We start from the raw sequence: 26878 nt of genomic DNA, 5'->3' as shown, positions 1-26878 counted from the left end.
CTATTTAATTAGAAAAGAGTGTCACTCAAACTGTCTAGAAAGTGAAAAACTAATTTTAAATCTCATGCCTGGATTAAACGTGGAGAATTCAGATGGTAATTAACAAATTAAACATTAACATATAGTTTTTTCATTAAATACATATTTTTATTTCAAAAATTATTTAAATTTGCTACAGCTTACAGTGATACTTAGTTGCCTGTTTAGTCCCTCAGCAAAGGTGACTGTCATTTTTTTAATCAGTTGCCTTGTTACAAAGCACAGTTGCCATGTCTAGTTGTTTCTTGTTATGCTAAAGGCAACTACTGGGCTCCATAAAGATGGCTTCTCTTGAGCTAAAATCTCGTTTCTGGAGCATGGCATGATAAACTAGATAATGAAATACGCTGCTGTCTGATGCAAAATCTTAATTAAGTTTCCTCCCCAAACATTACACCTGTGCACATTTGTCATTAGTGAGCATCAGCTAATGTTCCTGACGCTATAATTAAGGTTTTACGTTAGACTGAGAGAGACAAATGTGTTGTGTGTAGCGTGCATGCTTATCAGCTACAGGAAGCAGAGGATGGGAGTATGAGTGCTGTTAAGAGATGTCAAATAATTCAGCATGTTCCTTCTCATCAGGGTTTTCACTGGGGAGTGTGTGTGTAATTTAATTTGCCTTTTTTTCTTTTAAGCAAACATATAATTTTTGGTTTTGAAACAAATTCCAGAGATAGATGACTCCCTCGGTTTTCTTTTGGATCAAAAATCTCATAGTCTGAGCTTCCATGAAGAGGAAGAGAGGAGAAAAGGAAAGAAGTTATATAATTTACAAGAATGTTTTGTCAAGACATGTAACTGGGTGTATGTTAGATGATAATCAGCAAAACTGAAGTGCAGATATATCACAAATGTTTTCGGATGCTTTTTGGAGGCCTCCTTCATAGAGAATTAAAATTGTTTCTGGATGTCTGTGATTCAGATCTTTTAAAAAAGTCTTCAGATTGAGAACATTGATCCCAATTTCACCAGTTCATGCAGGTGAAGCACAGAGACACTAAAACTTTGGTGTCTGGTCATGGCAGAACTGGGATTAAATGCTACAAGTCTGAGTGCCAGTCTAGCACTGAACTGTGGAGGCAGCATTTATGATTTATGTCATAAGCAACTGTAATTGTGTAAACAAGTCAGATATTTCCTACCAATGTTTTTCTAATGTTTTTTCCTGTGAGTTTATTTTTTTAAAACATCTGGAAATAATAGCTTTTGCAACCTATATAGCTCAGCTATCCCTTACTCCATTTCTCCTAATTACATAAAAGGTGGCACTTTAAAGCACCTAGACCTGATCTGAACCCTCTTTTCAAAAGCAGTTTATGGCTCCGAGTGCTAAAATCTGACATGAGAATATGAACGCTGTTGAGAAGCTTGCTCTGTCCAATTAAACTGTTCCAAGAACCCCCTATTTATGGTAGTGCTTGACGAACAGCGTAGAAGTGGTAAACCTTTTTGTTTGCAGATGATGAAAGCCATGAACAAATCCAACGAGCATGTTCTAGCAGGGGGAGCGTGCTTCAATGAGAAGGCAGACTCGCATCTGGTGTGTGTTCAGAATGATGACGGGAATTACCAGACGCAGGCCATCAGCATCCATAATCAGCCGAGGAAGGGTGAGAACGGGGGTTCACGAGGAGGCCGTTCCCTCCCGGCGCTCTGTGTGACTTCTTTGCTGTTTGTGTTACCATTCCAGCAGGTGGCTTTGTGAATCAGTCAGAACTGGGTTTGTCTGCATTTTGCTGAGTTTCTGTTAGACATTCAGAGCAAATAATTCTGGCTGCTGGTGCTACTGAATGGGCAGCTTTGTGAGTTAGACATGCAACACAAGGAGTAGTAACACGTTGCTCTATCTGCCCTTTGCCCCCTTGGTGTTTTATTCCCCTTGCAGAATCCATGATCTCAGATGTCAGGGAGCAGCACGCTGTGCAGTTTGCCTCCTGTGTACAGTCCACATCACGCTTCTCTAGGTCAATGTGCTGTTCAGAATTTGTCTGAGAGGTGTTCTAGCAACTTCATAGATCACACAGTCATAAAATAAAGCACATAACAGCTTGCTGCCTTGTAAATAGGGTAATACTGCTTGCACAATACTGCTCAGGCAGTGCTGCGGCGCTCCAGAGGTCGCAGTGCTGTAACCAGCTCAGGCAACATCTCTACATTAGTAATGAGAGCGGTCTTTGGCTTTATTGGAGACTGCAGGTGAGGTTGTGGTTGCCTGTGCTTGACCTAATCTATGTGAAAGGAGGAAGATTAGGTTTAGCGTCAGAGAAAGGTAAATAGAAATAACCAACAACAGCAGCATTTTACTAACGCATCTTCAAGAAACTCCTTGTGTTCACCTCGATGAGACCATCTAATTTCCAGGCTTTATTTTTGTTAGAGTAGGCTGAAAGGCTGCAGCAGCTGTGTGCTGACAATTTAAATGTTGTGGTTTTGGGGGCAGTTTCTGGCAAAGACATTTATACTATCTCCAAATGAGATCAAGCAAGAGAGAGGCCAACTTTTATGTTTTGCAAGTATCCCCAGTCACTCCAGTGAGTATACTGGCATGGGATGTCACTCAGGGCTGATTGCCTTACCTGACCTCTGTTCATTTTACGTATGGGACAAGAAGAGGGATTTCCAGCAGGAATTTCATGATGCTTAGTGGTAATTTAGGAGAATTTTACTTTAAATCAGGTGGCTTTGAGCTGTGGCCTTGCCTGTGGGTTGGTGTTACAGTGTGATCCATAAACAGCTCGCTCACAGTCTTTGCCAGCTGTGTGGGAACATTTAGAAGTTAATTATGTACTTGGTTACCCTAAATTAGTAGTCCTGAAACTTAGAGGTGTGTGTGGGGAGAGGGAGAGTGATGAAATATGAACATTTATTAAGGTTGACAAAAACTGCTGTCCAGTTTAGAAAATAACTGGGTGATTTGCCCTTCCATATGCAAGCCTGTGATGTGCATAAAAGTCACCATAATTCTAAGCAGCACTTGTCCTGATTTAGTTTAATCACCTCTCCGGATGACAGAGCTGTGATACCTGATTCTTGTATATTCTTGTTTTGATGAAGCCTCTCTAAATCATTCCTCGTTGTTGTTGCAGTGACTGGTGCCAGCTTCTTTGTGTTCAGTGGAGCTTTAAAATCCTCTTCAGGCTACCTTGCCAAATCCAGTATAGTAGAAGGTAAGAACTGAACTGATTGCTTCCCTCTTAACACAGCTCAGCTCTCTAGTTATTAGGGCTCTGCTGCTATGCCCTGGGCATTTGAATCATGCTGCTGCTTCAGCTTTATCCTACTTTTTAGCAAAAAAAACCCACCCTCTTTGCTTTAATGAGGAGGAGCTTGTCCAGATGCTGTAGAACAGGGACACAAGAAAATGATGGTAAGATATGAAATACCTGGCTTGTGAGCCTGGGACCAGTGTACTGGTTTGGGTTGAGGAGTGAGGAAGTTGTGAGCCTAAGAAATATGGAATGTGTAATCCACCGACCAGGAGAGGAAGCCCTGCTAAACTTACTCTGTTCCCAAGTAGCTCTGCATTATGCAAGATTATGAATGTGCCTTGTTTTTGTGCTTGTATGTGGGCAGATGAGAACATGACAAGTCGAGATAGTTGAGCTGGTACCTCTTTGATTTGGTTTGTTCTTCTTTTGCCGTGTACACTGGATTGAAAGCCGTTACTGCTTGTTAGCTGAGCTACGGAACTTTGTAGTCTAACCTCACCGCAGATGTGACGGTGCAGACAGTCATGTTTTAAGTGTGCTCCTGCCAGTTTGTGAGCGAGGCACGCAGGAAAGCCGTGCGTGCAGTTAGCACAGCTCCACTGACGAGCAGGAACTCCTTCCACTGCGCCGGCTTGAGAGCTTGAAGCTGTATGAGAGTGCAGTCTGTGGGTGAGCGGTCACCCAGGGCTGACAGGCAGCCATCTCGCTGTAAGTCAGTGTATGTAGGGCATCATACCATTTTCTGTGTCTAAACTGGTTGTTTTGTGCAAGGCAGGGGTACGGGTAGATTCAGGCAAGGAGTCTGTTGGGGAAGTGTACCATTGCTAAGTCATTTCGGCAGCAATTTAGCCTGCTCCAGTCCAAATTCTGTCTTTTGCTGCTGTCAGGCAGGCACTGACTTCTCAAAAACTGTCAGCACTGGAGTGCTGCTTCCAGTGCCAGCAGAGGGGATGGCTGAATGGAGGGGGGTCACATGGCGTTTCTGAGGGTTGCCTAGAGCAGGTGTCATGTTTTGAGGCAAACTAATGTGGCTGTTGCTATAGAGGACTTTACCTGGTCGATGGACGTTATCCTTGTGTTTTCCCTAGTCAGCACTCCTCAGTGCTATGTTTTAGGAATCTGAGAGTTCAGGAATGGTGTTATGTAGCATTGCTGCCCGTGACTCTTAAAATAGATGTTTAACCTTTCTGTTGCAAAAGAGGAAGGATGTTTATTTCTTTTTTTTTATATAGGCTCTGTTCAGTGTGGCTTATCTTGGCTTATGAGGATTTCTTGGTTCCCTAGATGGAGTAATGGTCCAGATAACTGCTGAGAACATGGACTCTTTGAGGCAGGCCTTGAGAGAGATGAAAGACTTCACCATCACTTGTGGCAAAGTAGATGCTGAAGATCCTCAGGAACACGTTCATATTCAGTGGGTAGAAGATGATAAAAATTTTAGTAAGGGGTAAGTAGAGGAGCAATCACTTGACATTGAATGATGACAGTTTGATTGTATTTGTTAAAAATTTTAATCGATCTTCTAAGGTGCATGAGTCTTTATCAATAGGAATGAGAAGTCTGTGCCTCTATTTTGAGTGATAAGATGCAATTAAATGTAATGAACGTGGAACTGAGATACCAGAGCTTTGGGGCATCAATTTAGAAAGCTGTCAATGCTATGGATTTCTTGCCATTGCTAATACCCAGTTATTGGAAACCACTAATTTGTCTCCAACACTCAGTGCTGAACCCTGCATATTGTGGTCACTTTGCTCTCTTGGTGCTTGGTTTGCATTAAGTAGTGCTGGAAATAAAATTGCTGAGCATCAACAGTGTATCTGGACTCTTGATAGTTAAGCCAAAAGAAAGGTGTATATGGCAGCTTAAGTATTTATGGCAGTAAAGTGCTGTTGTGATGGGTACAATGTTTAAGGACTCAGCATCTAGAAAGAAGGCTCACTCTGTAGTTTCAGGCTCTGGCTCAGTCTTAGGTTCTGTAATTAAATTCTGGGCTGTGTTTCAGGTATTGCTGGCCTACACTGAGGTTACAAATGAATAAAAATCAAATCTGTATGAAACGCCTCATGGCTGTGTTAGCACCTTATGAGCTCTCAGCTCTGGTGTGAAGCTTTGCTGAACACCTTCAGGAAGGTCCTTCCTGCACCTGGTTTGTGCGTATCGCCGGGGTGGGTGTCGGGGTAGGAGCTGCACGGGACGGCAGGGAGCGTGTTGCCTCTCCACCTGTCCCTCCTGCTCAGTCCCGCAGGAGCCCATTCCAGAAAGGCTGCTCACTATGAAGCTCCAGGCACAGCACCATCATCACAATTAGCAGTTGCATTCAAGAGCACTGGTTTTGGCACTCTGAGAGAAGCCTTTGGGTTTCCTTCCGGGGCTAATTTTGGTCTGTGCCCCATTAAGCCGAGGTGGTAAGTTGCTGTGTAGTCGCAGTTCAAATTGCAGAATGCTCAATTATGAAAAAACCTGCAGCGAGGCAGTTGAAGGATTCAGGTGTAGCAGAGGAGCTGCTCTTTGATCCCACATAGTTCTCTTTTGGCATGGTCTCTGCTCAACTCCTGTCTTCTGCTAAGTCGGAACTTACCCTTTTCCCTCCATTTCACAGTGTTGTAAGCCCTATTGATGGCAAATCAATGGAGTCTATAACAAGCGTGAAGATATTTCATGGCTCAGAGTACAAGGCAAACGGAAAGGTCATCCGGTGGACAGAGGTGAGTCAGTCAAGTTGAGCTGCACATAAACCAGCGCTTGGCATGTTGGGATTGCAGCTACCGCCTACTCTTCTTTCCACCTGCTCTCCCTACTCGCCAAAATTAAAGCAGCAAATTCTCCAGAACAAACCTGTACTGTCGTTCCTACCTGCAAGGAAAGATTCAGTACGGCGTCGTGCAGAATCAAATGTCCTGTCACTGATGGGCAGCTCAGGCTGCTGTCAGGCTACACCGCCCCCCCACCTTCTCACATATTGGGGGGGGGGGGGAACTAGAAAAATACTTGTTTACTGTGTTACCCAAGGTTTCATCTGCATTTGTGTTAAAAACTACCTTTTTAAATGGAGACAAATCTTAATAATTATTTTAAAAAGATGTTATTTTGAGCCACCTTCTCTAAAATGTTGCAAGTTAAAAGGGAAATGCTGTGACATAAATCACTTGCAGAAACTGCTTGCATAGCTGATGCTACCTGGGGCTCTGCCAGCACACAAAGGTGAATGTTGAAATATTTCTTGAAGTGTTTCATGTAACCTGCCCAGGAGGAACCAAGTTACTCACGCTGCAGCTTGCCACCTCAGTATCCTTTTTTTCCCAGGTCAGCTGGGCTCAACAGAGACGAGTTCAGTAACAACAGTAGTACAAATCTTCAGGCCGGGATGGCTCCTACTATAAATGTGAATTTTCTGAAAGTAACATCTGTTTAAAAAGAGGTTTTTATTAAAAACTATGTGCACTACATAGTGAATTTCCATGATGAGGCTTTTGACCAAAACTGAAAGTTTTTGAGAACAGGACTATTTAAATCTTTCTTTTGAAGGCTTTTTAAATTTTCTTCCCCCCCCCCCCCTCCCCAAGGTGGCTTGTCTTCAGGGTCTTTTGCTGGTCTTCCCTGAGCAGCTCTTCATTTGTAAAACGTTTAAACAGCATCTTATTTTCTAGAAAAGCCAAATGTCATGTCTTAACTCTTTCTTTCAGGTGTTTTTCCTGGAAAATGATGAGCAACATAATGGTCTGAGTGACCCAGCCGATCACAGCAGATTGACTGAAAACGTGGCAAAGGCTTTCTGTTTAGCCCTCTGTCCTCATCTTAAACTGTTGAAAGAAGATGGAATGACTAAGCTAGGTCTGCGTGTTACACTTGACTCAGATCAAGTAAGTCTTAAATAATTTGTTTCTGTTTAACCAGGGGGTTGTTCCCTTGTTCGTTCATTTGTTCCCCAAAATGGGAATGCCCCACTTCACCCATTCTTTTGGTTGATGAAGTACCAGTATCAGATGTTCTCTAGCAGTGCCGACTGTTGTTTGGCGCTTTGGGCCATCTGTTGGAGCTGGAAGGCTGGTGCTGAGCCTCAGCCACTGCCAGGCTCGGCCCCCCTGTGCCACCAGCAGCACCTGCCCTGTAGTCAGAGAGCTGTGAGCTGCAGCCCTGCCACGTGCGCCGGGGAGACCCTAAATTGGCCTTTTCACCCCCAGTTAAAGACAGGAGCGTATTAAATGTATTCTTGGGCCAGCATAAAACAGTGTTCACAAGCATGGCTGTTCTTAAAAGCTCACGCTGCGTGAGGCAGAGAAACAGATGGAAGGTCCCCTCGAGGGTGCTCTACAGCAGAAGCTCCAGGCAGAGAAGGGGCTGCGGGCAGGACAGCTGGCCTTGCCTCGGAGCGGACGTGTTCTTAGGATCAACTGGCTTTTACATACTGCATGACTTAATCTGATAATGCAGGGTGCGGTTCCTGCTGCTCTGAACGATCTGCTTTGACAAAGCAGTAGAAAAAAAGAGGCTACTTTTGTCTAGGCGGCCACTGGGAACATAGAGAAGAACAAAAACAAGTGGAAAAGCTGCCTGAGTGCCTGTTCCGTCCTGTTCAAGTGCCCGACTTCCCCGGGCAGAGGCCGCGGCACCTCACACAGCTCGTCCTCCTGCACAGCACCTCCCCTACTGCCCACTGAATCACAGCCCTGTGTCCTGCTCTCTGTAAAACCCACTCTTACTTTGTATTTTTTAGGTTGGTTATCAAGCTGGGAGTAATGGACAGCCCCTGCCCTCTCAATACATGAATGACCTGGACAGTGCCTTAGTTCCAGTGATTCATGGGGGGGCCTGTCAGTTGAGTGAGGGGCCAGTCATAATGGAGCTCATCTTTTATATTCTGGAAAACATCTCATAAGAGGACTTCATTTTCTGTTCAGACCTGTTCCAGCAGCAGTTGTATCTGACTCATTTGCACTTTAAAACTGGAAAATTAAGCTTTTGTTAACACTATTGGGGGAGGGGGGGGAGGAGGGAGGGACAGTTGTTCCATAATTCTAAATCTTCTATGCATTGTCAACAACCAGAGGATCAGGGCAGCTTCTATACTACAACATGGCTATGCTATCCTTGCAGCTAATACACTTCTGTTACTGTTTAGAAAAATGCTCATGTTTAAAGACTTACAGTCATGTACTCTAAATGCTCAAACGGGTGCAAAGATCACTGGGGCGTAAATAAAAAGTGAAACTCCAATCTTGTACTGTTTGTAGATGGACATGTAAGAAACAACAATCAAGACCTCCATTCTGACCTCATCATAATGCCGTTTGTGGTTATTCTGTAGACATTAAAAAGTAACGTTTACATTATTTTGACCAGATTATTGGTTGAAATACATTTGGAGTAGCCCTTGAGAGATACGGGAAGATTACCTAGCCATAACTACTACATTTGTATATGCGTCCAAGGGAGCAGAAGGGCAGGCATCTCTCTGAAAGCGGTATTATGTAGACTGCAGTTTTGTGTGTGTAATAGGCTAGTTTACTTTTCTCCTCTATCTACTATAAAAACCCGTCACCTCGGCAGATTTCTATAATCTCCTAGAACAACTCTGCTATTCTGTACTTTGTTTACAAATCTGTATGAAGCAGAGGAACTGTTAGCCCTAAAGTGCAGTTATATCTCATTCCTCTTCCCCAGTAGGTCCTGCTTTAAAGAAAAGTAACACCCAGGGCAGCTTTAAGTCTCCTCCTTGCTGTATGCTGTAGTGTAACGCTAGTGTCATGTAATACCTGACAGCTCGCACTTCATATTAGCAGCACCATGTCAAAGCTTACCTGTGATAAAAGTATCGAGTGGCTGTTTTTGCATGTTCTGCTGAAAAAGGCTTTCTGGTCAGCTCTGAACACTGCACTTGGCCCAGTGCTCCTGGTCTCACCTGAGAGGGCGTTAGTAAGGAAAGCAGCCGCTCACATCTGCCACAGCAGCGTGAAGCTGGCGCTGAGAATCAGCCCGAGGAAACGTGCTTCCACCTTGTTACAGTCTCCCTGGAAAGCTGCTACCCAGCTGCCAGAGCTGCAGGCAGGGGCAGGGGGTTGGTGTGTTTAGCTGTGGCCATGCAAAGCAGCTCCTGGGAGGTGGCAGAAGTGGGGGGGGGGGGGGGGGGCCGCCAAAGGTTTCTCCTCCCCAGAAAATTGAGAATACTGAAAATACAGAAAATTGATTTGGGAAGAGAGGGGCTGCTGGATGGTGAACACAGTATCTCAGGCTATCCTCCCTCCCCGCAGTCAGGTCTGGTGGACACAGTGGGGATTATTTTGGCTTTGCTGTAGGTGAGGAACAGGCGTCCTTTCAAATATAAAGGGAAGTGCAAGGCTGCTGTGAGACCGATGCCATATTTTTTAAACAAATACACAGCATTAGCTGGGCAAAGGAAAAGGTAACTGTACACGTAGCAATGTATTTTATGTAAAGACAGCACAGTCTCTGTACAGAGTGCATTTGTGAATAAATGGCTACTGCTTTTTTAAAAAAAAAAAAAAGCAAAGTCTGACAAATCCAATATTGCAAATTCCAGCTGTCACCACCCAAGCCTTGGAGAAGGCAGGCCAGAGAACTGGGGTCCAGCTCCAGAAATAAAAGCTGGCCCATAAGAGGTAGCTCACTACTGCACTTACCGGGGTAAGTGAAACCTTACCTCTGGCTGAATGCGGCTTTACTTAATGTTTCACGCTGGACAAACCTTAAGCTGTTACACACTCACTGGCCCTCCTACGTCTTTGTGCAGCGGAGCAGGACTAAGGTTACTTTCAGACCCCCTCTGCAGGCTGTTTTTGCACCCCTTGGGACACAGCGCAGCACTACCCGGTGTAGGCACGATGCAGTATCTGGAAGAGCGTCCCATAAACCAAGTAATAATCCTCCTTCTAGAGCCTGCACTCCAGCTTTGCCACAGCAGCAGCTTTCCAGTTACTTTAGTTGCATTGTTATGCTTAATGATGCAGTAAAAGAGGTGAAAAATCTTTTATCTTCTCTTCCTTTGCCCCAAAAGTCTTTTAGGTTCGGATTATGTTTGTGCAAAACACTATCAACTGGTGACTGACATGTTTGCTTCAACCATAGCCTTTTAAATGACCTTAATTACCATGTTGTTAAGAAATGAGTACTTGTTTTAGAAAAAAATTGTACTTTTAAAATTCAGTTAGTTAACACTGCAAAAAACTGCATATTATATTTTTATTTTCAACATGTAGTTTTGTATATTAAATTTATTGAAATTAAAAACTAAACACTGTATTGTCTTCATCTGCTCAGGAAGACAGAGGCAGCGCTGCCTTACTTGTCTGGACTTTCCTGTCTACACCCTTGCCCTCCCGAAGCAGCTGGTGCAGGAGCCTCCGACTCCCCCGTGCCAGCACATCCTCTCCTTTGAGATCAGTCGTTTCCCTTAGCTCACAGAGATTTAAAAACACAAACATATTTGGTACCATTTTTCGTACGCTGCTGATCAAAAGCATTCCTGAAAACAGTCCTCATCCCATTTTCTACATGACAAAGAGTGGCTGTTTTCCCCATCACCTGGAAGAACTGTAAAAGCCTATTTTTGTAAAAATACAAGGAACATTTGGGAAGCAGCAGACTCTAGCATACATTTTTTTTTTCCTCCTTTTTTAAATTTAAGGAAATAAAAAGAAAAAGGATGAAGGCACAGTACCCGGGCTGCACTGAACAAGCAGTGCAGCAAGCATGGCAGACAGCTGGTAGCCAGAACAAAAATGCAGATCTGTAAACACCTGCTGCTAAGTCTTGCATTCTTTTCTTCCGAAAGGCAACATCCCACTAAACTTTGCTGCAGTGGCCTGCGTAGAGGAGGGACACACCGCTGCTAGATTGCTGCCTGAGTTCTCTCTCCTCTGTTTTACTTAAAAAAAAAAAAAAAAAAAGAGCCCACCCCAAACAGGCCTTGATAAGAGCGAACAGAAAAAGCAGTAGCAGACTGTTCACTGTACCACGCTGGCTGCTCACACACTTGAAGAAATGAATTCTAGTAAAGGTCTTACCTGTGACTTGACTGAAAAGTTTTTGCAGTGCCTCAGGGAATTTTTAAGGGGCTAAACTTTTCACACACCGCTATGCATAGTTAATGTAACATTCATCCTGGTGCTACATTAGTAGTCCCACATTAAGGCAATTCTGTCTATTTTGTGTAGACTAGTAACAATCACCTGCAGCAGCAAGTTTCCAGAGCCTTACATCTGCCTTAGAGTTATTAATAAGCACTATGGCTGTTATCAAAATAGACATTAGGTTCAGTAGTGCATTCATTTAACATCTTTGGTGCTTGCAGCTAGCAGCAGCTTTCTACATACGTTCATCCCACATCTTTCAGCATTCCAATGGAGCTGGGGAAAAACAAACAGACAACAACAAAATTACCTGATGCAGCACTTAACACATGTTCACAATTCAAGGTCACATTATATGTAAAATACTGACATAAATTTTCTGGATGGTCAACTAGAAAAATCAATGGAGCAAAATTATTAAGCTCTAGTGATTGAAAACACTCAGGTGTCCAGTCACAGCCCAAGGCCCAAGTCAGATACAGCCATCGGATGTGTCCCTCACAGCCCAACTGCGAAGCTCACGGGCAGCGTACTGACCTCCTGGGCCGCGAGGAAGAACTCACTGTTAGACAAATAGTCCCTTTGCTGCTACAAATTCAGACCCTGTACTGAAACAAGCCCTCTCAAGCTGTAAAATCTAACACAATTTGGAAGCAAAGGTGTGGCAAACAAGTGATGTCACTGTGAAGCTGATGAGCATCAGCTTAACTGCCAGTTATAAATGCAAAGCAAACCACTGTGCTAAGGAAGAGGGAGCACAGAGACCTGGGGAGCTCAAGCAAAGGAAGAGGGATTACTTGTTAGAAACTTTGTACTTATATATCATCTGTTTTCCATGAGGAAAGGTGAAGTTTGTTCTGTGCCATGTCCTGGGCCAAGAGGAGGCTCTACATGCCACCCCAGGATGGGAAATACCTGCTCAGAAGGGATCAACACAGTCACAGCCCGGCCAGCAATGCCCTGTGGTGCAGGCAATCTGCACCGAGCCAGCAGGGAAGTGACTGTCCCTGGCAAGTTGGTGTCTGCTCTGAGGTTTTATGAGCAGAAGCTGTGGGAGAAGCAAGGACCTAAGTTCCAGGGTATCAGTGATCGTGTCCAGCTAATGGGAATTTCTTTCAAACATCAGACGCATACATAAAAGTAGGCTGAACTGGAGATTCTACGGGCAGAGGGACTTCTGGTACTTGTCTTTCAGTAACTTTATGTAGAAAAACACTTTTAAAAAAGACACCAGAATTTTTGGTATTTATTTGGTTTTTTTTAAGAAGGGAAAATTTGTGATACCTAAAAAGCAGAATATTAGAAAGGAAGACAAGCTCCAAAACCAAGCAGTCTCCATGGAGGCTGGCAGGGAGAGGAAGCCTACCTCTTTTTCATCTTTCTGACACACAGCCCCTCTGGCAGCACACAGCTCCTCTTCTGTGCTGGGGAGGAGCACAGCGGGCAGCAGGCACAGTCCTTCAGGGAGCCTGTATTCAACTGTACCCTTCCGCCCTGCCCAGAAGTCTCAGGTATCCAGGAGAAAGCCTACTGCCAACAGTTTCCCTTTCAGATGAAGTCAAGCAGGGACAAACAAATGCCCTTCTCTAGCTTCTGGTAGCGGAAGAAGGGTCCTTGCTAACTCTGAAAGGTTTTTTGCTAACAACAAGGATGCACAGAAAGCACCCCCACCTCCTAGAAAGGACTCATCGATCTTATTTTCTAAATATTACTCTAAATAAAGGTGATGCTACAAGCTCTCCCTGTATTTTAAGTGATCATGAAACTAATACAAACCAATCAGAGCTCCTGTAACCTCATTTCTGAAATTATGTCAACTCCCCACTACAAATATAAAGATGAATGGGATCAAAGCCAGTGCTGTGTAATCAGGTCAATGTCAACAAAAGACATTATTCAAGCAGAGTTTATCTGTAGCCCTGTCAAGTTGTGGCCAGACCATCTTTAGACACAGTATTCATACCTCAGATAGAACTAATGTTCAAGGACCAGCCAATTTTCTGTAATTGTTTGAAGATCTTGACCACTGAGGGGCTCCCTGAGTCTCACTTTTACCTCCAGTTTCCCTCCAGTGGGCTTTCTACCATCAAAAATCTGGAAGAACCACAAAAAGAAGAGCAGTTAGTGCACACAGGAACAATAATGTCAAACTATAGTGCCTCAGGCACCCAGTGACTTTATTTCCCGATGACTAAAGGATAACAGAGATCACCTGCAGTGATCTCCTGCTGGATCTTATAGCAGCTCTCTACCCACCCTGTCAGCCTTCGCTTAACCCTTTCATCTGTCAGCTACCAACACAAGTGTTTTTAGGAATCGCCTGAATTTCTGGTCCTGACAAAGAAAACTATACATAAAACTTGCAGAAGAGAAAAATTTGCAGAAGAGAGTCCCCAGGAGGTTCCCAGTACCAGAATGGTCACAGCTAAGACAAGCTTCAAGAGATGATAAAACAAAGAACAGCCCATTGTTTATCAAACTCATCCAGTACAAGACTACCACCTGTACACAAACACACTTATGCAAAGCAAATACTCCTTTTCCCTTTGTGTTCAAATACCGCATATGAGAAGAACACACCTCACCCAGAAAACATACCTCGATGATCTCTCTAACTTCACATTCCGATTCCAGCTTTTCCAGTTTCAAGTGTGCGGTCCCCACCTGCTTGTCACTTCTGAAAAAGGACCTGTTTCAAAGAAATATTCCTTAATTGAATGGGTAAGGTTTTACAGAACATTGAAGAGCAAGCAAGCTAAAAGGTCATCGCTATTTGCACCATCACCACACCCAGGAGGGTTAATCAAGACGTGCTACTAGAACCCTACAAACCAGGGTGCAGGGGGCAAACCCTTAGTGAACAAGACTACAAGGACAAGATACAGAAGTACTAATTTTTTAATTATTCTCTTGCAACCAAATTAAAGATGAGAACAACAGTGAAGAAAAACAATCAACTAAACTAGCACTTGGAATGGCAGCAGCTTTTGTCCCTGCATAGGCGACAGGGAAGAATGGCCTACCAGCCAGGACAGACAGCGATCCTCTGCAACAGGCTGTTTAACAGAACAGGCTGAAAAACTTCCCAAGGAAGTTGCATCTCTCATCAAAACAAACATTTCACAGGCACATGCTGTTTTTCACAAACTACTTATTAGGAAAGAGTCACATGAATCATCCTGTTTCATTTTGATAAATCAAAACACTCAATTTCAACATATAAGAGCATTTCATTTCAGCTATTGTTTTGATTCACCTTCATACTGGTAGTTTTAACAGTAAATAACTATCATTTTAGAATTTCTAGTCTGCTGAAATTAAACACAGAGCATTTTTATCCTGCAAGGAAAACAATCAACTTTTCTCTGCTACAGTCACTCCTAACAGTTTTATCAGCAAGAGATCCATCTTTACCTCAGCAGAGACAGGTGGTGCAATCCTTATCCTGACAAACTCCTCCAAAAGGCAACAGCTAAGACTAAAACACACTAATCCCACGGGAGTGTTCAGCTCAAAGCACTGGATTTCTTTGCCTGCACCCAAGCATTTCCCTGAATCAGTCTCCAAAAGGTTTGATAAACAACTAAAATCTACAGAGTCTGGAGGTAGGAAAGCCAACAAGCCATGCCTGTCATGTTTTAGACAGGGAATCTGCCAAGAATTCAGAAGCTTCTTTCTTTATGCCTTTCTGTTTAGGAAAAAAAACAAGCATGCAAACCAACAAACACACAAAAAACCCCAACCCCAAAACATCCACCCTTCTTCTTATTACCATTACGAGATATTAAAGTATTATCAAGGAAGACTTGACATACGCAATGAAAACTCTGAAGGTTGTTATATGGAGCCTCCTGATGATGTCATCTGTGGCAACAAACAGGTATATTAATACACAGACCTGGTGCTGCCATCAGTGCCTACAATTTCTAAGGGAACATCTGTGAACCCAATTGTCTAAAATCCCTGACTAGAAAAGGCGTGAGGTTGCTTCCTCACGTGCACCGCCTCAACGACTGCTTCGTTCGTATATTCTCCAAATAGCTCACATCAACCGCTGCGTAAGGAACCTGTCACCCAGCCTTTAACCTCACTTTCTGCCTTGCGTGTTCAGAAATCACATCAGGAATGCTATGGCTCATATAGCACCTACATCTCTATAGATGAGGAGGACAACGGTCTGGCACCATGAGCCCAGGCTGCAGCGAGCTCACAGCAGGGAGCTCAGACACTTGTAGATGGGATAAAGAGTGCAAGACCACTAGTACTCAGAACGCACTGGAACATGCAGCAAGTCCCTGTTAGGAAGTACATCTCTTCCAAAAACCTGCTGCTGAAGGACTTGAAAGCCTCCAGCTCAGTTGTTGAAATTGCTTCTCATTTGTCCATCTCCACACAGATTGCAAAACAATGTCACAAGTACCTCAAGGGACAACAGTGCTGCCTCCAAACATGATGCCTGTGAATTTTGTTGCCAAAAAGCCTTCCAAAGCTGAGACTCTCATCTTTGTATTCTCTGCTGATGAGACTACAGTAGACTCACAAAATCCTTTAGAAAAGTTCAGAATTTATTAGCTTGCATGCTAGAATACTCCCTTAACTTCACAAGCACCTTAAAATGAAGAAGGATTATATAATTGTACTGCAGTATGTTGGACACTTTGTTCATCAACTTAAAAAGAGAATCAGCAATTCTTCTAGCTGATTTTTTTAAAGCATTTTTCCATTTTAGAATTCAAGAAACAGTAAAGACTGGTTCATCTCTGATCACTTCTAGGGGGTCTGCAGTGAAGAATGTGAACTTGCTCTAGGCTATGGCTTCAGAAACAGCTCTGGGGACATCTCCTTTCATCTTCAGAAGCTTTGAGGAGAGGTTTGAGAGACCTCCTTTGGAAAAATACATTGCTGGGTTTTTACTTGGAAGTGTTTTTTAAACTGAAGTTTAATGTATATGACCTGAAACAAGTCTCCTTTGTTCACTGAGAGAAAATAATTCTTGGGAGATGGTCAAAGAGCTATCAGAGACACCAAAACTACAACATCTACAAGCATTTCTGAAAGTATTATTCATTTACAGTCTTGAAGCCAGGCAAGGAGCAGACAGTCTTTAGAAAAGAGCCTGGATCACTTAATCAATCCTCTCCTTTCTCCTGAGGAGATGACTGGGGGAAGGTGATCAGTGGGCATTTCTTCTTTTTCTTCTTCCTTGTTGCTATTTGCCCAGGGGAACTGCCACCCCTCTACCCTGATCCAGATACAAGCATATTTTTGACTTGTTAGATTACTGTTCTAAGAACAAAAAAAAAAAAAATAAAAAAATCTGAGAACCTGAAGAGAGAGAACCCACACAAATTTTTTTGCTAATCTTCAAAAAGGCTTCAAAGGACAATCTGGAGCTGGCATACAACTCATGAATCACTGGAAACTGCTTCCCAATGGGTGAACTTAAGCCTGAGCTCAGACCTTAAAAACAAGCACAGTTCCAGCTGGTAGGAGAACAGGATATGCATCATATGTGCAATGGTATGCAAAAGATAGGGAAAAATGTTTTGAACAAATGTAAACACTTAACAGCTCTATGTAAAAAAGGCAGGATCGCTGTTGATGAAATCTTGAACAACAGAGCAGTGGAGCAGTCAGGATTGACAGAGAAAGAGTAAGAAAATCAGCTTTTGCTTCAACAAAGATGCAAATGGAAGATCTGGAGTAAAAACAATGGGACTTTAGCTCACAAATTAAAACATCTACAACATGAAAACCATCTTGGAGAACCTATGGATCATTTCTGCACGTCTCAGTAATAGAAATAAAGAATAGCACAAAGAGCCACCACAACAAAACCAGGTTATCTAACATCCCATCCAAGACATGGATCACAACCAGCATGGGGATTAGTGAATATAGGCCACTCCAATTTTGAATAAATCAGTAATGAGCCTAGACGTAGGACGATTTCCCTGAACATTACCAATTGTTAACATCCATCTCATCATCTTGATCTCTGAGATGAGGGGAGTCTGTCTCTCTCAAGATAGTCTAACAGTTTGCTAGCAGCGTGCAGTAAATATTGTAAGATCCTCATAATGAGGATAAGTACAAAAACATAACACTAGTTCTGCCATCATCTGTCATCTGCTTTACCGCCGTTAATGTTTTGCTGCCACTTGTACTTCATTATTCTATAAAGTAATCCCATAGAACATTTAAATCTTCTAGTTCTGATGACTAAAACCAAATTGGATAAGAATCAAAACAATTTGAAGCTGAATCACTACCTTCTCACTCTCACCAATTTCTCTTAACACATTATTCCTCAAATGATCTGCCAGTTATGAATCAACTTCACTGAACTTCTGCATTTTTTTCACCCCATAGGGGAAGACACAGACCTCAGGCACATTTTGAAAGGAGTTCTCAGACATGAGAACTACACAACTCTTTACTGCTAGCTTAAAGATTGTGCTTCATAAATTTCAGCTATGACACTCTTTTGAACTGTTACTAGAGAAGCAATGAGGGGGAAGAAAACTGTGGACTTACCCTTTATGAAATATTTCAAATTTAATTCCTTTGGACCGAATCGCTCGTCGGAAACCTCTGTGATTTCGGTTGATGTTCAATTTAAACAACTGGTTATATTCTGCAGTTAAGATACAGAAAAATGAAAAAGCTGTGAAAGTCAAACTATGTGCAGTGCTCTATTACATGCACGTACTCAGACCTCTGTTTATCTCAGTTTGGCTCACTTGTGAAAGACACTTCACATCCGCATGAACCTCCTTCTCAGGAGGTTATTTCAGTCATTAACAAGTTAGTGTCCCTGTACAAAGGTTCATCTGTCATCCCCGCTTCACAGGGACAGAAACCAAACTGCAGAAAAACCAAGTCATCATGAGGAACTGACAGCAAGTTACTGGAGAGCCAAAACTGGAGACTCTAGGTCTTTTGGCAATTAACAGAGTGTCTGTGGCTAAGAAAAAGGTACAAAATAATAAGGAAAAAGCACAGGAAGGTTGGAATGACTGGAAAGGGGTGTTTTGATAATGTAATTAATACTGTTTTAACACCAGTTTCATTAATGAGTGTGACAAGAACTATGCCACAGGATACTTTTTTATCAGAAAGTCTCACAACATTGTACAACTAACGTTCAAAGACTTATCTGCTGTGCTACCCAGGAACACTCATCTCTGCTTGTCAGCCTGGGAACCCGAAAGATTAAAGTGAAGTGGCTGCTCAGAGAGTGCAGATCAAGTTATTGGAAGACTTGTAACTAACACAGCTCTCGGTATCAGAGCTTCAGGACTTCTGCTCTTAACAGAAAATATACATAAACCCAAAAGATACAAATATATATGTATCTCTCTTGAGATAAATTCACAACTAGAAATTTGGATAATGAATTCAAAGTTGTTTTGATACTAGATGGCTGCTTACTGCAAGAACTGAAAAAAAAAAAAAAGCAATAAAACAAACTCAGCATGCAAGACAATTAATTCTAAAACGCATGATGAGTCCAATACCAGTATTTAATGGCTAGGTACAAAGGGGTATTTTTCAAAAGGTACAAAGAAAGTATTTTAGTTGGTTTCACATTGACTTAAAAAAAAAAAATCTATTTCTGCAATGATGTTTTGTCAGGTTTAGAAATGTTAGCTGATTAGCAAAAATCATGACAGAATTGGCAATCTCACAGGACACAAAATCTGACTGAAAAAGATCTGATCCATGGAGATATTAGAATTAATAATTTAACTTATTTAATAAAGAAAATTTATTTATCTGGCCCATCTCCCAGCAGGGTTGACAGCAACAGCTGGAGCATGACTGGTAACTCAATGATTTCACTAATTCATAACACAGTAACTACCGCCAATATTGGGATGAGGGTGAAGAAATTGCTAACACAGAGGGACTTCACCCTCCAACAAGTCCTTTCATAAGAAAGAAAAGAGGTGGTGGGAGGCCCTCTGGCCTGATTCACAGCGTGAGACTAGCCTGTACTCTCCAGCGATTCCTGAGGTGCAACGTTTTTCCCTCTGTCCCAGAAAAAGTACTAACCTGGAGAATTGTTATTGTTAATTACAGGTGTTTTACTCTTTTGAGGTTGCTCCTGTTAAAAAGAGGCACACATTACATAAAACCATCAGATATTGTTTCAAAATACAGAGTAGTAACCATTTTTATTACCAGCTCTTTTTTATACCTATACAAGAAACATGAGGTTTTGGGGGTTATCTGAATGATAAGAAGAGTCATGGTACATTCAAGACTAAAATATTTGGATTTCATTGTGGTAACAAGTATAATACTAGATAAAGAATAAGTCAAAACATTATATTAAATGTAAGAGCCACAGATAAGCTTCATGGTCACACTCAATTCAATCCAATCATCATAAAGTTACTGACTGCGGCTGTTAAACTAGATGATAAACTGCGCACGTTCCACGACACAGTAATTCTGTTCCTTCTGTATTAGTTGGAATAATAAGCTACACAAGGAATTCATCACAAATCATTCAGGGAATTGCCCTACTATTATTTTGCCTGACAATCAATCTGCCACCAAAATGAATTAACTTTTAACCTAAAGCAGAGTACAAACTAAATCTCTGGGGACTGAACAAGGACAACGTGACCTAATTATTGCAGCTACTTTGCAAAACTGATTTCAGCTATGAAGGAGAAAGGTGGTGTTATCTGACTCTTGGTTAAGCAGTAGAGATTTGGCTTTTTTTAAAAACAAAGAAAAGAAGATTAAAAGCAACTATGCTGATTCTTACTTATTCCCCAGGAAATTATTTATACAGACCAATTCTGTTTCCACCCACCCTAATGAGGGGGGGACTCCTCCATTAAGGATTCATGTAACTCAAACCTAAACACAAACCTGATCTGACCATCACCAATTTCCCACAGGTAATTGAATTTATTTTAGTGCTGCAAAATTTATTAGGAGGTAAAAATCTAGGCTCTGCGCTCTCACAGGACTAAGTATTAGTCCTGTAAGAGCAAAGATTGGTTTTGCTGTACAGAGGAAGCAGAAGCCCCAGCACTCACTGAAAGTAAGACTAGACAGCCCTCCTTAGAAGCCCTTTTAGTTCAACAGTTTCAGTATTTTTCAGATCAGACTGCTTTTAAAGGTGAGGGGAACAGGTGACACTGGGGAATTTCAAGGAAAGAAGCAATATATATGTATACATATTTTTTATCTACATACACATGCACATATATATACATGCACATACACAGAAATATTAATAAGGTCAAGAAACTTGTATGGCCTAAGCCCTTTCTCCAGATATGCACATATATATTTGCTAATTAAATCACCAGGAGTCACGTGCATTTATTTGATGACAAAGATTAACCTTTTCAATCCATCTCTATAATTACAAGAGATAGTCAGAAGCAATGCCTTTAAAAGCTTGTTTTCTTAAAGGAATGGGACTTAGAGGGAGATCATATCTAAGGTGGCCCCCCTCCCCTAGTGACAACTTTGTGTGCCCTTGTGTTTGGTTGAAGTTAACAGTGCGTTTGGACCCCTAAAAGAAATGAACTTGTACACATTTTGCAAACACTGGCAGCAGTCTGATTAGTGTCTTCAGAGGGGAAAGGTGAGCATGGCTTAGCCCTGTGAGTGCCGTCTAGCAGTAAGCTGGTGGTCAGCCAGCCAGAGAACATGCAAGCCTGAAGCAGACACCACTCTGCTAAGTGTAAGGTGTGGAGAACATCAAGAAAAAGGTGCAGAAAAGCTCAAATCCACAGGAAACAGATTCAGCAGTTCTGTTTCTCAGAAAAAGTTTCTGTTTCAGAAATAAATTCAGGCAGTATGTCTAGAAATGTTTTCCCTTTCCAGAAGAAAAACTACACTTCCTCCTCGAAGCCCTCACAGGCTAATACAGTGGCAAGGGTCACAGACTGAGGAACAGAAGAGCCAGGACACGCACTCACCGTACTCGGGTACTGAAATTCAAACTTCACAAATGCATCCAAATCTCTTGGTGACACACCTGAATGAGACAACAACCAGCCAATCCAACCAGCCAATACAGATATTTTCATTGCATCTGTAACGTTGAGCAGGATTTTCAAGAGCACCTAACTAGTTTTCAGAACTTGTGACCTGTCTCTTGACAACTGAAAAACCCATCCATCAAAGCAAATTCCACAGAAAGCTGGCAACCAAAGGAAAACATCTATTTTTTTTAATGCTGCTGTTAGTCCTGAGCCTAGTGCAGATTACAAGCTCCCAGAAACAAGGGACTAAAAGCAGTAACAATGTCAGGAGTAACTCCTATCTACTGAAGGGTCAATACACATTAAAGTGGTGCAGTTAAGGCAGGCGCTCATAGTAGGAGATAAACGTGAAACTATGACACAGTTATGAGCAAACCCAGGACAATTTAAAGTTCTTCCCTCTGTCCAGATGGAACTCAGACACTCTTTATTCTTCCAGGGGGAGGGATGGGAGGTGGGGTGTTGTTTGGTTTTTTTTAAATACTGTTTAAAGGTTTTTTTGGGGGCTTGAGCCTGAAATGTGGCTATTTTGTTTTAATGAGTGCTGGCTACAAAGGTTTTGACTCCTGAAGCGGTCTTCAAAGTAGGAAAATCTCATTCCCCACTACTTTCCTTATGTACTCAGAGGAAAAAGCCCACATGCCCTTTTGACTACATACCTGGTGGAGCTGGTAGGTTTATCCCCCTGACAATAAGAAGATGCATTTCTGTGCTGTTGAGCTCAGAAAATATCCTGTGAAAAAATAAAGACAAAAAAGCATATTCATCCCTGTAGCCCACCACTCGATCCACTGCCAGACCAGGATGCCACTGGTATTTGGTCAAACCTTTTTCAAAAGTGCACTCCTACATAGATCACCTTCATAAAGTACAAAGGAGCAAGGAAAGCACAGAAACCAAGATAAAAACATCTCTGAGGTATGGTGAGAAATGCCACAAACAAAGCCCAAAGGCAACAGGATTGAAGGAGAAATACAGAGGGAACAGTGGATGAAGTAGCAGAATATAAGGGATGAATCTGAAGATACTCTGAAAACAAAAGAACCCAGATGAGAAATTAGAGAACAACTTTTTTGTATTTAAGTTGTTGAGAGTGTCCTTTCAGGAACGCTGAGCCTAACCCTAGGTGCCACCCGAGTTTGCTGAAGCCCACAATTCCCTAAACAAGAGCTAGAAACCAGAAAACTCAGTCCAGCCTGCCTGAGAAATCCCTTTGTTTTTCCACACCTTATCATTTTAAAGGTTCTTTCCTCAAAGTGATGGCTTGGAGGATCCATTCCTTGCGCTCGTGCAAGCTGTAGGATGTCCGTGTCCTTTTTACAACCTTGTGCCAGTTTCTCAAACCTATAGAAAAGGCAAACAAACAATAGAAAAGCTACACAAACACACACACACACTGGAACACCAAACAGTGCATTCTGCCAGATACAGGCCACCAAGTAAGTCTCAGACCAGAGGTCCGAGAGAAACTTGGAGATGCAGACCTCAGTTACTGACCCCTTCACATAAGAAGCTTACCAACCTGAACCCCCATCATCTTTAGTGGGGTCAGGCAGACTCAAGCCTGAAATGACCACATTGTGGGATGATTAACAGTGGGCCTTACCGAGTCGTTTCTGCTACGTTTCCCAGATGCATGAATTGCTTGGAATACTGCAAACACCTCTGTCAACAGAAACAAAACCAAACAAATACAGATGCACTCGGTGATCCTTACACACAGATTTATGATTGGCAGAGAATTTTGAGGTTGAGAACCTAATTTAAGAAAAGCCAAGTTTTCTCAAGTCACCCAAAAGCATCCACCCCCCCAGGCCTTTAAGCCCAAAGCTAAGCACAGCATTTGTTCTGCCCTATTACTTCTTAATCACTTAATTTCTAGATATTAGGTTCACCCAAGGGCTAGTCTTAATCATTCGGGTACTATTTTCAAACTTGAGTGCTCGTATTTAATAATGATAATTTGATAGTCCCAAGACTCCAAACACACCCTGACTTTTGACTAGTAGAGAATCCAACTCTGAAAATTTTCCACTTTAGGACACACAAAATCAAAAGTATTTTAAAAGAAAAACAAAAGACCCCACAGGAACAACGATGGGATAACAAAACCCAGAGAAATGTAAAAGAAAAAACCCAACCCCCAAAACATTTCTAAAAAAATGGTCACCTCATGTTGGTCCTTCAGCAATTTTATGAGCTGTGCATATACTTCATCTGCTTTCTGAGACAGTCTGACATCCTCATGGTGTATGAAGATAAAATCACCCTCATCATCTGTAGGGGGTGATGGCAGCTGCAACACAAGAACAGCACATTTCAGAGCCCGTATTGGAAAAAATGAAGTAGACAAAAAGCAGTCAGAATGTATGGAAAGGTCAGTGAAGGGAGATGGGTTTTTTCTTCTCAAGGCAATTCCAACCCAACCACTACTTACCCCACTGCTTAAGTCATAAACCCCTGCAAAATATCTTAGAGGCCTAGTTCTCTGATTATTCAGGTCAGGAGAGCTATTAGAGTGCAGTTTGGTTTCCCCATCTACCCAAATACCAAGAGAAACCACAGCACCATTGTATCACATGCACCTGATCCTCATCCCAAAATGGAGTTAGGACACAGCTAAGAGATGTACTCGCACCCTAAGCCCAGGGAACACTTCCAAGCTGCATGGTTGAGGTGTGCCATTGTAAATCAAGGAGAAAATGGTTCATGAAGGCTAAATTTTGTCAAATTCTGGCACATTTGAGGAGCAGCAGAGGAAACAAAACGAAACAAAACCTAAAACAAAAATACAGGGGAATTTCGGGGCTCAGTATCCAGATTTGTCACTTGAGCAAACTAACTTAATTTTTGTCAAGAAATACTTTTTAAATTATTCACTGCTTGAAGTAAGCACTTAGATGTCCAAGAATATGAAACAAAGCAGAATACTAACAGTCCTACTAACCTTTGAAATATCAACAGGTTTGCCGCATTTTGCTTGCTCAATCTTTAGGTCAAAGCTCTTAGCTGTTCTGAGATACATTTTAGCCTGTTCAAGGTTATTTTCCTTCTTTGCTTTGACGGCTGCCTTCATGTACTGCTTCTTTCTGTTCTCCAGAAATTCCAGCTGTTCTCTAGCTGAAAAACAGTTGTATAAAAACCCTCAATTCATCTGACACTGCCATGCCCCTGAAACAGGTTTATCATGTTCAGTTTATAGCCAGAAAAATGTCAGGAAAAGTACAGATATCAAATAAGGACATTTCCTTACTGCAATTAATTGTTTCTTGGCCAGTTTCAATTTCAAGCATCAGAAAAACAAACCTCCTTCTATCATGGCATCCTTCATCAAAAAACATCACAGCACTTCACAAGTGTCACAACAGTAATTACAGGCCCTTATTTGCATGCAGGAGACAAGACACCAGTACAGCTGATTGGTCCAAAGCAGAAGCTGGATTCAAACTTTCAGCTTGACATGTTAACTTCTAAAAGACAGCAAATATTATGAGCATCTTCTGTACTCATTTCTTCCCTCTCCCCTGATCTGTCAGAAAAAAACCCAGATGAACCAATGTGCAGGCATATTCAGATACATCACCTCTGCTTACTTGTAATTCCTTGCCATCTTGGTTTCTTATTAATTCTTGGGTCTCCTCTTTCCTTCCAAAAACAGTGAGGACAACCACACAAGTCAAAAAAGATTGCTTTACATTGCACCAGGTCAGTGCATCCTGCTTCTTCTTATACCTCACTTAGGAAATGGTACAGCATGAGCTGATTACAGCCATTTCCAAACTCATATTGTATGCACCACTGCACTCTACACAAGCTAAACAACACTTGCAAGAGGTGCCTGTCTCAGCAAATGAACATACCAATGACTCTCACACTATGTTCACTGCTGTCTAAGGATGATCAACTTATTTCCATCCTTGCAAAAGAGCCCACTGTCCGACTCCTGTGAGCAATTTGCCCAATCAGCCAAAACCAAACTAATTAGACAAGGTAGCTAGCCCAGATTCCACTGGGACAAAACCCACAGCATGCTCTGTGAGGCTCAGACACACAGCACAGGTATTTTCAAAGAAAATCTGTGGAGAATGGACTGAGGAAAGCCATTAATCCAACTGATCCTGGCTCCTTGACTTTCCCCGTATGCACCTTAAATGCAACTGCTCCACTCACTCTCCCACACCCCACTATGCCTCACGCTCTCTGACAAGAAAAAGACAGGTTTTTACAGTTGATTTATCTGCTATGGGCACGTAAGCTGCACTTCTTAACTCTGGGGGGAACGAGGTAATGTTTTGTTCAAAGAGTGCACTTTGGCTAGTGAAATATAGCTTTACAATAGTGAAGCACTGATGTTTTGTTGTGAAAATCATGTCAGTATTAATCTGTCCATGTACTTGTTGCACCTATTGGTCTTATTTTAAAATACTTGCAATTCATTCAAGAGATTAATACGTCAGCTAAAATTGCAAAAAAACCCCAACTCCTGAGGATTCACGATTTTCAATGCCAAAACGGACAACTACTATGTTTTAGTTTTCTTTATAAAACAAGTAATGGAGAGGATAGTTATGACTAACCACAGTGGCACTGAAATGACTCTGCACTCTGCAAAAGAACTTGCATCAGCCAACTAGGCAGTTCTGTTTCATCCTGTGGGAACTACCCAGGGCAGAATGGAAGCAGGATGGGATTGCAGTCAAGGCATGACAACAGAATCAGCGAGAGCCTAAGCACTGCTGGTGTGTGCCCAAATCACACCGTGAGGTGGTGGCTGTCCCCTACTATCTGTACAATTAATCTTGAGCAGACAACTGTTTAGTGACCTAGAGATTGATGAACTACTGCCTACACGCCAGTTTGAGATCCTCAGATGAAGCACTAGGCAGAAACCACTGTTTGGTGTAGGAAGCAGCATCACATCAATGAATAATTCACACTGGCAAGCCGTCCACTTTAATGAGAGTATATGTAGAGTTCAACTGTGAGCAGAGCTAAACATCATGAACTGATACACTTGTTACATCAAAATTAATTAAAAACCCAATCACCCTTATAATTACACATGCTGCCTCTGTGAAATAAAGCTGCACGGCTGGTCTGGATCTGCCCTCCAGCAGACACATATATCGAGGCTCCTGTCAGAGGAAATCTACGCCACACATTTCCATTATATTTTAGATAGGAGCCTGTGAATAAGTCTTTACCAAGGTGTTAAACCAAACTTGTGCAAACGACTTACACATGGATCACTGGGAATGATGATCCCTTCAACTTACCAGCTGGAGGGAGATGATCCAATGACTCTGCCTTGTGCAGGGTGGAGGATGATGCTGCTGGTTTCCCGTGCTCAGGAGAGCTCTCCTCCTCAGCTACAGCAGATGGCACTGTAATTGGCTTAACAACTTGAGTTGGCTTTCCAGGCAGCTGAGCAGGCTTCTTGGCAACTGGGGCCTGTGTCAGAGGTTCATTCTAGCATAACAAAAAGAATTTCACATCAAATGTATAAAATCTATTCCAG

At 42.3% G+C, this 26878-nt stretch overlaps 2 protein-coding genes across 7 annotated transcripts in view; one reads left to right on the top strand and one right to left on the bottom strand.

The window, feature by feature from the left end:
• ZFYVE9 (zinc finger FYVE-type containing 9) overlaps positions 1 to 10504 on the top strand; it is a 62512-nt gene extending 52008 nt beyond the window's left edge. For all 5 annotated transcript variants that reach the window (XM_074876047.1, XM_074876048.1, XM_074876049.1 and 2 more), the window contains 6 exons: positions 1502 to 1652; positions 3129 to 3209; positions 4536 to 4698; positions 5854 to 5959; positions 6938 to 7114; positions 7969 to 10504. In XM_074876047.1, coding sequence (XP_074732148.1) covers positions 1502 to 1652; positions 3129 to 3209; positions 4536 to 4698; positions 5854 to 5959; positions 6938 to 7114; positions 7969 to 8130 — 840 coding nt within the window. In that variant the 3' untranslated portion in view covers positions 8131 to 10504. The remainder of the gene's footprint in view (positions 1 to 1501; positions 1653 to 3128; positions 3210 to 4535; positions 4699 to 5853; positions 5960 to 6937; positions 7115 to 7968) is intronic.
• CC2D1B (coiled-coil and C2 domain containing 1B) overlaps positions 10438 to 26878 on the bottom strand; it is a 35303-nt gene continuing 18862 nt past the window's right edge. Inside the window, exons 14-26 of one of the 2 annotated variants that reach the window (XM_074876050.1) lie at positions 26637 to 26829; positions 26409 to 26558; positions 24308 to 24480; positions 23531 to 23656; positions 22967 to 23025; positions 22588 to 22704; positions 22020 to 22093; positions 21295 to 21353; positions 19400 to 19451; positions 17879 to 17978; positions 13940 to 14030; positions 13305 to 13435; positions 10438 to 11617 (exon numbers count right to left, since the gene is read on the bottom strand). In XM_074876050.1, coding sequence (XP_074732151.1) covers positions 13316 to 13435; positions 13940 to 14030; positions 17879 to 17978; positions 19400 to 19451; positions 21295 to 21353; positions 22020 to 22093; positions 22588 to 22704; positions 22967 to 23025; positions 23531 to 23656; positions 24308 to 24480; positions 26409 to 26558; positions 26637 to 26829 — 1314 coding nt within the window. In that variant the 3' untranslated portion in view covers positions 10438 to 11617; positions 13305 to 13315. The remainder of the gene's footprint in view (positions 11618 to 13304; positions 13436 to 13939; positions 14031 to 17878; positions 17979 to 19399; positions 19452 to 21294; positions 21354 to 22019; positions 22094 to 22587; positions 22705 to 22966; positions 23026 to 23530; positions 23657 to 24307; positions 24481 to 26408; positions 26559 to 26636; positions 26830 to 26878) is intronic. The other variant, XM_074876051.1, reaches the window with a different exon arrangement.

Source organism: Strix uralensis, chromosome 8 (genome assembly GCF_047716275.1).
Source record: "Strix uralensis isolate ZFMK-TIS-50842 chromosome 8, bStrUra1, whole genome shotgun sequence".
Classification (NCBI taxonomy): domain Eukaryota; kingdom Metazoa; phylum Chordata; class Aves; order Strigiformes; family Strigidae; genus Strix; species Strix uralensis.
Note: the sequence above shows the minus strand (reverse complement) of the source record. Positions and strands in the feature narration are given on the sequence as shown.